Source organism: Octopus sinensis, linkage group LG7 (assembly GCF_006345805.1).
Source record: "Octopus sinensis linkage group LG7, ASM634580v1, whole genome shotgun sequence".
In the NCBI taxonomy this organism is placed as follows: domain Eukaryota; kingdom Metazoa; phylum Mollusca; class Cephalopoda; order Octopoda; family Octopodidae; genus Octopus; species Octopus sinensis.
This window is the reverse complement of record NC_043003.1, coordinates 83,905,536-83,918,824: the sequence shown is the minus strand read 5'-3', so window position 1 is coordinate 83,918,824 and position 13,289 is coordinate 83,905,536. Positions and strand designations below refer to the sequence as shown.

At 38.7% G+C, this 13,289-nt stretch overlaps 1 protein-coding gene across 2 annotated transcripts in view; it reads left to right on the top strand.

Annotated features, from left to right (window-relative positions):
- Positions 1-281: 281 nt before the first annotated feature.
- LOC115214326 (U2 small nuclear ribonucleoprotein auxiliary factor 35 kDa subunit-related protein 2) overlaps positions 282-13,289 on the top strand; it is a 34,130-nt gene continuing 21,122 nt past the window's right edge. The window contains exons 1-4 of one of the 2 annotated variants that reach the window (XM_036504862.1): positions 282-520; positions 4,475-4,554; positions 7,439-7,617; positions 10,933-11,028. In XM_036504862.1, the coding sequence (XP_036360755.1) occupies positions 444-520; positions 4,475-4,554; positions 7,439-7,617; positions 10,933-11,028 (432 nt within the window). In that variant the 5' untranslated portion in view covers positions 282-443. The remainder of the gene's footprint in view (positions 521-4,474; positions 4,555-7,438; positions 7,618-10,932; positions 11,029-13,289) is intronic. The other variant, XM_029783507.2, reaches the window with a different exon arrangement.

The window sequence follows — 13,289 nt, the reverse complement described above, 5'->3', positions numbered from 1 at the left end:
ACATTCCACCACTTTGAAATAAAAAGAGCTTGTTGGATATAAGAAGAGCCCTAAATGTAACTGTCTGGAAAAAGATAAGGTGGCTTTGGCCAAATTGTTATTGACCAAAAGCTTTTATCAATCAGGGTTGACCTAGACCGAAACTATAGCAACACCACTAACGTATATGCACGTTCCCCACACCCGGGGAAATATGAGATAAAAAATTGGGATAGACACATGCTAAATTGTTCCGACTAAGCATTTTAAAAAGCAGAAATGATTAAGAAATAAATTAAGTTTTTAAAAAGTAAATAAATAAAAATCTTTTGCATAATCGTTCTTGACTGGTACTCTTCATTCTATGAAGATCAAGTTTGGTCTATAAACCGTGTTTTTGAGCACGAAATGTCTTCAGACTGAAAGAAATTGTTTTTGCGTGGGTTTTGTGATATTTTCGTGCTATGGAAATATCGGAGGAGGCTTTAACTAGTTTGATTGGGCCGTCGGCTGATACTTTTATACAGGGAAATAAAATGAGGTAAGCATTTACAAAGATTAAATATTGCAACGTCTGAAAATTGAAATGAAATTTCGTTGAAAGATTCACTATATTTAATAATATTGTGATTGACAGAATCGATGGAGCGCTGGATCGAATGTTTTGCAGTATTTAATTATATCCCTCATTGTTGTTGATTTAAACAAAGTTGCCTCTACCTTTCAGATTTGTGGTGTCCTTAAATAAACTTGTAACCATGTGCTGGGGTCGGTTAAATAATCGGATTGCGTTCTGTCACTGAAATTTGTGGCATCGTGCTTATGTGAGACATCACTGTTCGATATTTATTTTCGAGGAATTGGGGAGTGCTTTATGTACCAAAACCCAAATATTGCTGACCTTATTTTGGGAGAAAAAAAAATATTTAGAAATAATATCAAAGGAATTACAAAAATAGCATTCATTTTGAGATGTAATGGTGTAAACGGAAACTTATAAACAACTTTTCAAAAATATATTATTTTACGTTCTAATGAGGTATAAAAACAATACTTATGAGTTCATTTGAAAAAACATATTTAGGCGACAAACGAAACATTGCCCATATTTAAAACGAGAAAGAAAAGAACTTGATGTAACATAGAAGTATTTAATAACAACCTTAAAAGGTATGCAAGTGTAACGCCGAATGTAACGGTAAAATAGATAGTGACATGGTGGAGCTGTTGCAGTATTAAGAAGCAGATGTGTTGCATAAAATGATAAGTTTCAGAGTGATAATTAGAGATTTTATTGAATCGTTACCAAGTTTCACAACTTCGGCGAGTTGGAGTCAGTTTTGATAAAGAATCGCTTGTCAGTGCTTGTAGAAGTCTGTTACTATATTGTGTGGGATGAAAACGCACGTAGTTTGCACAAAGTACATTACCAATGAAAGCTATGTCTTTGATTCCATGGTCGTAGAAAACACTATCTGCTCGTGGTCGGAAGAAGAAGTTAAGTCAGGAAATTGCAGTAGAAAGAGAACCTTTTTCTCTAAATGTCTCAAATTTATACCTGTACAAAATACAAACCAAGTCATTGACAATGGAATAGGATGTGCTATCTAGATTGAACTCTCTATCACCTGAGATGGTGGCAAATTTGACAGTTTGAACTAATAAATTCCAAGTGCAAATCCCAAGAACGATGAAACTGATATTCAATTCTTGGTTAGGGATCCAGTTTGTATTTCTTATTGATGCAGGGGTGGCTGTGTGGTAAGTAGCTTGCTAACCAACCACATGGTTCCGGGTTCAGTCCCACTGCGTGGCATCTTGGGCAAGTGTCTTCTGCTATAGCCCCGGGCCGACCAATGCCTTGTGAGTGGATTTGGTAGACGGAAACTGAAAGAAGCCTGTCGTATATATATATATATATGTATGTTTGTGTTTGTCCCCCTAGCATTGCTTGACAACCGATGCTGGTGTGTTTACTTCCCCGTCACTTAGCGGTTCGGCAAAGGAGACTGATAGAATAAGTACTGGGCCTACAAAGAATGAGTTCCGGGGTCGATTTGCTCGACTAAAGGCGGTGCTCCAGCATGGCCGCAGTCAAATGACTGAAACAAGTAAAAAAAAAAACAAAAGAGTTGTATAAGACTCAGCTGGAATTTGGAAAGACGCAATATCCTGGCCGTTGTTTCATTTTGTCACACCACAATAACTTGAAAATGTAAATGTGTGATTAAAACTTATCTTAAGTGCTCCACATTCTTTAAAATATGTGTGTGTGTGTCTCCTTGTCTTGATATTGTATGATTGTTGTAAATGAATGTCACTGTCATACAAGCAGTGTTTTTCATTTCCAATCTTCTGTGAGAATGCAAGAGCATGGGGAAATATTACCTTCTGTAGAGACAGGTGAGGGTTGGCAACAGGAAGTGCATCCTGTCATAGAAAATCTGCCTCAAACTTTGTTCGAACCATGCATGCATGGAAAAATGAACACTCAATGATGATGGTAATACAATTCGTTTTATCTAGAACTTTACTGATTCTGCAATTATTATTGTAATGATCAAAGTCAATGATCCAAAAGTAACTCCCATAGGCGCAGGAGTGGCTGTTTGGTAAGTAGCTTGCTAACCAACCACATGGTTCCGGGTTCAGTCCCACTGCGTGGCATCTTGGGCACGTGTCTTCTGCTATAGCCCCGGGCCGACCAATGCCTTGTGAGTGGATTTGGTAGACGGAAACTGAAAGAAGCCTGTCGTATATATGTATATATATATAAGTGTGTGTGAATATGTTTGTGTGTCTGTGTTTGTTCCCCTAGCATTGCTTGACAACCGATGCTGGTGTGTTTACGTCCCCGTAACTTAGCGGTTCGGCAAAAGAGACCGATAGAATAAGTACTGGGCTTACAAAGAATAAGTCCCGGGGTCGATTTGCTCGACTAAAGGCGGTGCTCCAGCATGGCCGCAGTCAAATGACTGAAACAAGTAAAAAGAGTAAAAAAGAGTAGGTGAATACTAATCGCCTCTGTCTATGTGTGGTCAATATGTTACCAATCAGTTTATCTTTCTACAAATGTGCCTTATCTCATATTCCCATACTGGCTCTTGGTCAGACTTGCATAGAAGTGTAGTAACCAAAACTACAACTGTCACTCAGAAGCAAGTATGATCTGGCTGTGTTTACCATGCTTTTGCTAATTATTTTAGGTGTCAGTATAGTCACAAGCAGGCATGAATACCCTTTCAGTCTATTGTTAACCCAGTGGAATATGGATATGACAGCTGATAGAAGTGAGGGCTGCACTTGGCTGGTATTCATTCCTGCTGGGTAGACTGATGCAACATGGAATAAGTGCCTTGCTAGTCGACACATTCTGCTACCCAATCCAGAAATTGAACCCATGACCATTTGTTTATGAGCTCAACACCTTAACCACCTAAGATTTTCGACTGTGCTGTAAACTTTTGCTCTTTATATAGTAAAAGCCCCCCCCCCCCTTCATCCAATGGACAGTGCTGAGTTGTCAAACATTTACACCAAATTTACTCATAACAACTTCTCTGACCGTTCCATTAGCCTCCCCTTTGAGAAACACTGATTTAACCTAAATTTGAGACACCAGCAAAAGACAGATTTCGACTGATGTACTTGCGCATACAAATGCACGTTCCCACGGCTTTATCAATCGCATTCTCACCTGGAATTGATTTTTGTAATTTTTTCAAGACTTAGACACGCCCTGATATCGTCGGTATCTACATATCAAATTTGAGTGCAATCGGATGGAGAATGCCTGAGATCCTAGAAGACACACACACACACAGAATGGATTTTATATAATAGATATTCAACAATTCATACAGCAGAAAACATTCCTTTATAAGATAGAAAGTTATGTTTACTGGAAGAGTTAGACTCAGCACCATAAACTCAACAAAGTTCTTATTAATTTTATCAGTTGTGGCTTTTACCTGCACTTGTCAGTACTTTTCAGTTTGGTCAACAAGGCTATATAACAGTTCAATACAAAGACAGTGTTGAGGGACAAGATTTGAAGTGCTGAACTCTTGGCTAATTATTTGGTCCACACTCTCTGTTAATAGTAGAATTTGCAACTTTATCTCTTTTTAATTTTGAGTTAATCTGAGGAAGAAGAGGCCATGGTGCCCATAGCCCTTACTGGCCTTCAATCTATTATGCTTAGATACTATTCTATGAAAAACACTTCCTTTTAGTCCCTCTAGATTAAGCTAGAATGGGATTAAAAAAAAAGAATCTCTCTATCTCTTTCTCTCTCTCACACACACAACACATACACAGCCAGTGAGACTGGATTATTGATTGCTCAAGTCAAAGAGCTTCTGTTTTCAATGTCATGTTTTATACAGACAATAAAATCAATTTTTTAAATTTTTGTCATGGTTTACATTCTTATTACATGATTTCAGAAGTATTTCTCTGCAAACAAATGAAATTTTATTTTATATTTTATTAGTCATAAAAGTTGGAAGAAACTTTTAAAGAAATTAAAAAGGAAATTAAAACGGAGAAAACTTGCCCAGAACAATAACCTTGGTAAGTAAGAACTTGCTGACAATATCTTTCTCTATCTCTCCTTCTCTCTCTCTTTTTCTATCTCCCACCCCACCTCTCTCTTTCTCTCTCTCTTCTGTGTTTATTACATCTGTTTATAAGCAGAATCATTAGGATTTGTTTATTCACTTTACATCTATATTTCCATGTTGACATGGGTTGGGTGGATACTTATTTGAGGCACTATTAAGGCAACTAGATACTCATCCAGTTAATCATTTACCTGTTATTCAAACAAAGAATTTTCATTCCATTAGACTTCAAAAGCTCAGATATGTTGTTCACAACGAATATAAACATTACATCACCATTTTTTGGTTCAAATGATGCAGAAATTCATCATTCACACACACATGCATATTTATATACATGCGTTTCCACCTACCAATTTCAATGAAAAAGCATGGATCATCTCTAAGCTACTAAAGTTTAGACATTTTCCCAAGGTAACATGCAATGGGATAGAACTCAAAGTCACATGGTTGTGGAGCAAGCTCCATATTCATACAGCTATGTTTACACCAAACAAAATACTTTGCACTAGTTACTTCTAACCCTTTATGTTCTAAGTTCAACAGTCCTAGTAAAGGCACCTTAGCCTTTCATCTTTCCAAGACTGGTTAAATAAAGTACTACTCAAATACTGAGATTGATGTAATCAATTGATGACAAGATACCTGGCACCTTACTGTTCTCAAGAAGACCCCCTCCTCCACAGCAGAGATGTGTTAAGGCCACTTCCCCTGGTGAAGAGAATTGGTCTGCAAGAGTTCTGTGCTGGTGCCACGTAAAGGCACTTGTGCCAGCACCACCTAAAAGTCCTTGTGCTGGTATCACATTAAAAGCACCCAGCACACACTATGAAGTGACTGGCATTAGGAAGGGCATCCAGCCGTAGAAACCAAGCTAAATCTAACTGGTACCTGGTGCAGCTCTCCAGCTTGCCATCTCTGGTCAAACCAACAAACCCAAGCCAGCATAGAAAATAGATATGAAAGGATGACAATGATGATGATGATCATCATCGTTTAACGTCTGCTTTCCATGATAGCATGGGTTGGACGATTTTGACTGAGGACTTGCGAACCAGATGGCTGCACCAGGCTCCAGTCTTGATATGGCAGAGTTTCTACAGCTGGATGCCCTTCCTAACGCCAACCACTCCGAGAGTGTAGTGGGTGCTTTTTACGTGCCACCAGCACAGGGGCCAGTCAGGTGGTACTGGCAATGACCTCGCTCAAATCTTTTTACACTTGCCACCAGCACAGGTGCCAGTAAGGCGACGTTGGTAACGATCACGCTCGAATGGTGCCCTTTTACGTGCCACAGCACGGGGGCCAGTCAGGCGGTACTGGCAATGGAGATGATGATTTCAACATCTCCCAGCCTTTTATCAGCAAAAGACTGATTGAGAATCCTGCACAAATCTTGTTAATCCTTTTGATAGTAACTCTGCTTGATACCATCCTTGGTTCTCTGATAAAAATTCTTTGTGCTAAAGTGATCTAAATTAAATCCTTGTCAAAACTTCATGTTAGTTTATGTTCCACACACCAGCTTAGCAATGACTAAGTCATTTCACTAAATTTGTCATTATTTTAAAAATGAATTGAAACAAAGCAGTGTATTCTGTTGTGTCTGGGGAGAGTCGTTTTCTTTTTGTGCCTTATAATGTAACACACTCACCGGTAAAATTTCCACTTATTTCTTATTTTTATTTTCCTAAAATTTTCGTTGCGTCTTGCAACCTTTTCGATAGTCTTGACTCTGCAGTGTATTTCTCCAAAAATATGGTAACAAAAGGGTTAATGCTGATTATGCTCAGTAAGGGTGGTTGAGATGCAAACCCCCACTGTTATGGAGCTGCAACCCGAGGTATAATCAGCTTTGAAAGACAACAATGGGCACTTCTGGGCAAATCTTATAATTAAGAGGTTGTGATGAGACCATTGTGGTATATATATGTACAAGTTGTGTAGTCAATGGAAGAAGAAAAGAAGTTGATTGAGATGATCATCATTGTAACCCTTTAGCATTCTAATTATTCTCTCAAATATAATGCTTATTTACATTGTTTTGAATTAACCATACATTTTCTTGTAGCTTTGAGATTTCAGTGATGTGATTAATTACTTTTAGAATGATATTGTAAGGTAGGTACGAGAGGCCAGGTCTAGCTGGTTTGAACTCAAAATAGGTAGACTATTTGAGCTGGATATAGCTGATTTAAATACTTAAGGGTGAATATCCACTTTTCCACGCTTGCAGGGGATAGACAGAGTCTATTTAGGCAGATTGTCTACAGTTAGATGCCCTTCGTGTTACCAACCCATACCTGTTTCCAAATGAGACCAGACATGTTTTTATGAGAGATTGAAAATGAATGACACTCGTTTACAACTATTATGTGCTATTGAGACAAAGAAACACAAACATGCACATACTCACGCACACATGTATATGACAAGCTGCTTTCAGTTTCCATCTACAAAATCCATTCATAAGGCTTTGGTTGGTTCAAAGCTATAGTTGAAGACACTTCCCCGAAGTGCTATGCTGTGGAACTGAATTCAAAACTGTGTGGTTAGAAAGTAAATTTCTTAATCACTCAGCCATATCTGCACCTATTACTTTTCTTTTTTTGACGAGGGACAACAATCCCGAAACTAGTTCGAGCGTATCACTCAGGCTTGTGAGGAAGGATGGCCTCCCTTTGCAAATACTCCAAGACACTGATATTGTGTCTAAGCCAGCTAGAGACGACGATCTCTTGGGGCTATAAAGCTACAGTAACACCCCCTCCCCAATGTGGTTAGCCATGATAAGATGGCTTCTATACTTTACATTTTTTTTTTTGTTTTTTCAGAAACCTGTGATAAAAGTAGCTCTGACAATGACATTTCTGAACAAGCAAGAGACAAAGAAGTGCAACTACAGATGGTGGAACATGCACGCTGGTTAGAACGAGAAAGACAGGCTCAGAAGGAATGGGAACTTCAGAAACAGCATGAAGAACAAGAAAGAAAACGTCGAGAAGAACAGGATGTGGGTATCTCAAAATTCAATAATATTTTATTTTCCTATGTTAATATAATAACTCTGTTATTATATTTTAATATGCACCAATCCGACCGTGGCCGATGCCAGCCTCGCCTGGCACGTAAAAAGCACCCACTACACTCACGGAGTGGTTGGCGTTAGGAAGGGCATCCAGCTGTAGAAACTTTGCCAGATAAGACCGGAGCCTGGTGCAGCCTTCTGGCTTCCCAGATCCCCGGTCGAACCGTCCAACCCATGCTGGCATGGAGAACGGACGTTAAACGATGATGATGATGATGATGATGATAACTCTGTTATTATATTTTAATATAATAACTCTGTTATTATATTAAATACTGTGAAGATACATGGCTTAGTGGTTAGACTAATCAACTCACAATTGTAAGGTCATGAGTTCGATTCCTGGTGGTGCAATATATCCTTGAGCAAGACTCTTTATTCCATGTTGCTCTAGTCCACGTAGCTGGAAAAAATAAGTAGTACCTGTATTTGAAAGGGGCCAACCTTGTCACATTCTGTGTCACACTGGATCTCCTTGAGAACTACATTAAGGCTACGTGCGTTAGTAGAGTACTCAGCCACTTGCACGTTAGTTTCATCGTCAGAACCAATGAAGTACCAGACATTAAATACTTCCCTGCAGTATTTGTTCCAGTTTTTTACATTCTTAGTTCAAATCCTGCTGAGGTTAACTTCACCTGTCATTCCTCTTGGACCGGTAGTGTTCCAGTCAAGTTGTGGGGTTGATTTAATCAACTAACCCTGCCCCTCAAAATTGCTGGCCGTGTGCATCATCATCATCGTCATCATCATTTAGTGTCCATTTCCCATGCTGGCTTGGGTTGGACTGTTCAACAGGTGCTGGAAAGCTGAATGATTGTACCAGGCACCAGTTGTGTTTTGATATAGTTTCTTATTTCTTTACTGCTCACAAGGGGCTAAACATAAAGGGGACAAACAAGGGCAGGCAAAGGGATTGAGTTGATTGCATGGATCCCAGTGTGTAACTGGTACTTAATTTATCGACCCCGGAAGGATGAAAGGCAAAGTCGACCTCAGTGGAATTTGAACTCAGAACGAAACGGCAGACGAAATACCACTAAGCAGTTCACCCGGTGTGCTGACGTTTCTGCCAGCTCGCCGCCTTGTATAGTTTCTATGGTTGGATGCCCTTCTTAATGCCAACTATTTTACTGATTGTATTGGGTGCCTTCTTGTGGTGCCAGCATGGGTCCTTTTTATGCAGAACTGGCACGTGGCACAGGCACAGATGCTTTTTACATGGCACCAGCATGTGTGCTTATTACATGGCACCGGCATGAGTGTCTCATGGCTTCAGCATGGTGCGTTTCAGCAGGCACCAGCACCCATGAGGTCACTGAGTGGCTTGCAAGACAAGGATGTCTCACCTGAGAGAGAGGGTGTTTGAAATGATTATTATTATGGATTGTAGATTGGCACGATGGTTAAAGAGTCAGATAAAATGCTTTGATGTGCTTATATTCTGGCCCTTTATAGTTTGAGTTCAAATCCCACCAAGGTCAACTTTCCCTTTCATCTTTTTGGGGGTCAATAAAATAAAGTAGTTGTCTAGTACTAGTGTCAATGGAATTGACTAACCCCTATCCTCAAAAATTGCTGGTTTTGTATCTAAATTAGAAACCATTTATCAAACATCTACGTATTTGTTCTGCAATATTCTTGCTGTGGAAATGTGTGTTGAAACAGATATTGTTATATGTGGGGATGGTCATCTTTTGCCAATTTAACCCATGCACTATTTATTTGATCTTGACTTTAGCTTTATTATTATTATTTTTAGTTCATCTGTCTTTCAAATTCCGCCAAGGTCGATTTTATCTTTCATCCTTTCAGGGTCAATAAAATAAGGACCAGGTCAATGTAATCAAATTAACCCCTTCCCACAAAATTGCTGGCCTTGTGCCAAAATCTGAAACCTTTATGTTCTGAGTTTAAATTCCACCAAGGTCCATTTTGCTTTCCATCCTTTTTGGGTTGATAAAATAAGTACCAGCTGAGTACTGGGGTCAATGTATTTCACTCATCCCCTCCCCCGAAATTGCTGGTTGTATGCCAAAATTTGAAATCCTCCTCATCATCATCATCATCATTATTATTATTATTATTATTAAGAAGGTTACAAGCTGGTAGAATCATTAGAGCATCAGAAAAAATGCTTTGTCGTGTTTGTTCTGGCTCTTGGTTTTCTCAGTTCAAATCACTCTGGATTCAACTTTGATTTTTATCCCTCCATGTTCAATAAACAGTCCATGATCCATAAAACACCTGTTGAGCTGGAGTTGATATAATCAAGTAACCCCCACCCACTCAAGTTCTAGCATCAATGTAATTAAATTTCTTCTCCCCTCAAAAACTGCTAGTCCTCTGCCAGAATTTGAAACCCTTAACACATGGCCTAGTGTTTAGGATATTGCACTCATGGTCATGAGATTGTGGTTTCAATTCCTAGACTGGGTGATGCTTTGTGTTCTTGAGCAAAGCACTTCATCTTACATTGCTCTGCGATCACTTTGACACCTGACACGTGGTACACTGTGCACCTGTTCAGGTAACATTGATTCGATGGGGTTGGGAGTGAGCTAATGTGCAGCATGAACACTTGATCCCATAAACAAGTTATTTTGTGGAGGTCGTTCGGCAGAAGCTGAACACTCAAACATTGTCTTCAACAGGTGAGCCAGGGGTCAGTATAATCAACTTGCCCCTGAAGTTCAGGTATCGTGCCTAAAGCAGAAAGGATTATTATTATTAGTAGTAGTAGTAGCAGTAAGACGGTGAGCTGGCACAGTCGTTAGCACACTGGACAAAATGCTTAGTGGCATTCTGCTTGTCTTTATGTTCTGAGTTCAAATTCCGCCAAGGTCGACTTTACCTTTCATCCTTTTGGGGGTGATAAATTAAGTACCTGTTGCATACTGGGGTTGATCTAATTGACTGACCCCTTCCCCTAAAATTTCAGGCCTTGTGCCTATAGTAAAAAGGATTATTATTATTGTATGGAAGGTAGAGTAGTAGAAATGGTAAGGGTCCAAAATTATCTTCAGTTCAGTTTGATAAATATCAGTAATGTACCAGGGTTTATTTAATTATCTGTACATCTCCACATTAAATTTGTCTCCTGCCAATGTCAATTTTCCAATTCTTTTTCTATTTCTTTTTCATTTTCTTTTAAATTCTAGAGACGAAAAATTTGTCTCCTGCCAATGTCAATTTTCCAATTCTTTTTCTATTTCTTTTTCATTTTCTTTTAAATTCTAGAGACGAATCAGAGAAGAATGGGAAGAACAAGAGAGGAAAGAAACAGAAGAGAGAGAAAAATTAGAATCAGTTGAAAAAGCAAAAAAAGAGAAACAGGTGACTTTGGACGAGTACATCCAATTATATCCTAAATGTTCTTCCATACATATTTATTTCATTTTGTATGTATGTGTATGTATATATATTCTTTTATTCGTTTCCGTCATTTGAATGCAGCCATGCTAGAGCACCACCTTTAGTTGAGCAAATTGACCTCACGACTTATTCTTTGTAAGCTTAGTACTTATTCTATCGGTCGTAGGATCATGGTTTCGATTTCCAGAGCAGGCATTGTGAGTGTTTATTGAGCGAAAACAGCTAAAGCTCCACGAGGCTCTGGCAGGGGGTGGTGGCAATCCCTTTATTATTCATGCCTCTCACTCTGTAAAGAGGTAGATGAGCAAGCAGAGAGTGAAGTTGTAAGGACATTGCAACCATTGAGGAAAATGCATTCAGTGCACTCTGTCAGGCAAAGCCGCATCAATAAGTGGTTAAAGTATTCAGCTCACCATTGTATGGTCATGAGTTCAATTCCCAGCAGCACACTGTTTTTGAGTGCGACACTTTATATCACATTACTCCAGTCCACTCAGCTGGCAAAAATGAATTGTATCTGTATTTCAAAGGACCTGCCTTGTCACATTTGATGCGTCATGCTGAATCTCCCTGAGAGCTATGTTAAGGATATGCGAGTCTGTGGAGTGCTCAGTCACTTGCACATTAATTTGACCAGCAGGTTGTTCTGTTGATCAAATCAACTGGAACCCTTATTGTCATAACTGATAAGAGTGTCAGTATACACTTTGTCAAGTATGAAGATCTCAGGAACCTTTAGTTTTGTTGAGGGCATGACACTTCTGTAGTGTTGGTGCCACAAAAAAAAAGAAAAAGCTTCGAGTACACTATGTGGTTTTAGGAAAAGCATCCAAGTATAGAAATCAAACCAAAAATTAACACGAAAGAAATGAGGACTCCCAAACTGTCTAGGTGAACAGTAGCTCTGGAATACATGCTGACTCTGACTATGACCAACCATCCTACACTTGCCCACATGGAAAGCAGATATAAAACAATAATGATTGACACATGTTAACATATGATTTAATAGCACTGCTAATAATAAACATGTGATTAAAAGCACTACTAACACCTTAACATGTGATTTGATAGCACTGCTAACACAGTAGAATGCAGTATTGGCTTATAAAAATGTTTGATACACTTTGTAGTATATTGTGGTTGCATAATGAAATACGGTGTCCCTACGGGTAATTAATGATGATTATATTTACAAGTATAAGGTGGAGAACTGGAAGAATTGGTGTCACACCAGACAAGATGCTTAGTGGCATTTCTGCCAGCCCTTGATATTCTGATTTTAAATGCTGTTGAGGCCAACTTTATCTTAAATCCTTTTGTGGTGTACCAGTTTAGCTCTGGGGGTTGATTTGGTTGACTTTGTCACTCCTCAAGATTGCTGACTTTGTGCCAAAATTAGAAAGAATTTTATATATATGTCGCTGTCGTCATCATCATCATCAGTTTTCCATTCTGGCATTGTGTCCTTGAGCAATACACTTTATTTCAGGTTGCTGTAGTCCACTCAGCTGACAGTAATGAGTAGTACCTGTAATTCAGAAGGACCAGCCTTGTCACATTATGTATCACACTGAATCACCCTGAGAACTATGTTAAGGGTATGCATGTCTGTGGAGTGCTCAGCCACTCTCATGTTAATGCCACAAGTAGGCCATTCAACTGGAACCCTTGTCATAACCAACAGAGTGCCAGTTTTTATATATATGTATTTATACACACACACACATATATAATCAGACTGGAACTCCAGCTTACGAGTTCCAGTCAAACCATCTAACCCATGCCAGCATGGAAAGCAGATACTAAATGATGATGATTTATATATACACCCAGAACCATGCTAATAGATTATAAAAAATTGACAGATTCCATAACTAATAGGGTTTTTGAAGTTATCTGCCAAAATTGTGCTTATGTGGCTAAATAATTCATTATGTCAATAAGTGTTATAACATTATTATGGTTTTCTGTTAAATATATACTCAATGTATGTTTAATATGTATCATTACCCTTCATTTTCTGAAAAAATGTCTAGATGGGCTGTTTTCTTTCAAAAGCTATTAGTATGGTTCACCCAAAAACTAAAGAATCTGAAATAAAAAAGAAAGAACATTACACAGAATAATGGAAACAACATAATGGTGTTGCCATATTGTGCAAACCAGCTGGGAAACATTTTATCAAAATTGATTCACAGAAAACCGAGAAATCCTAAATT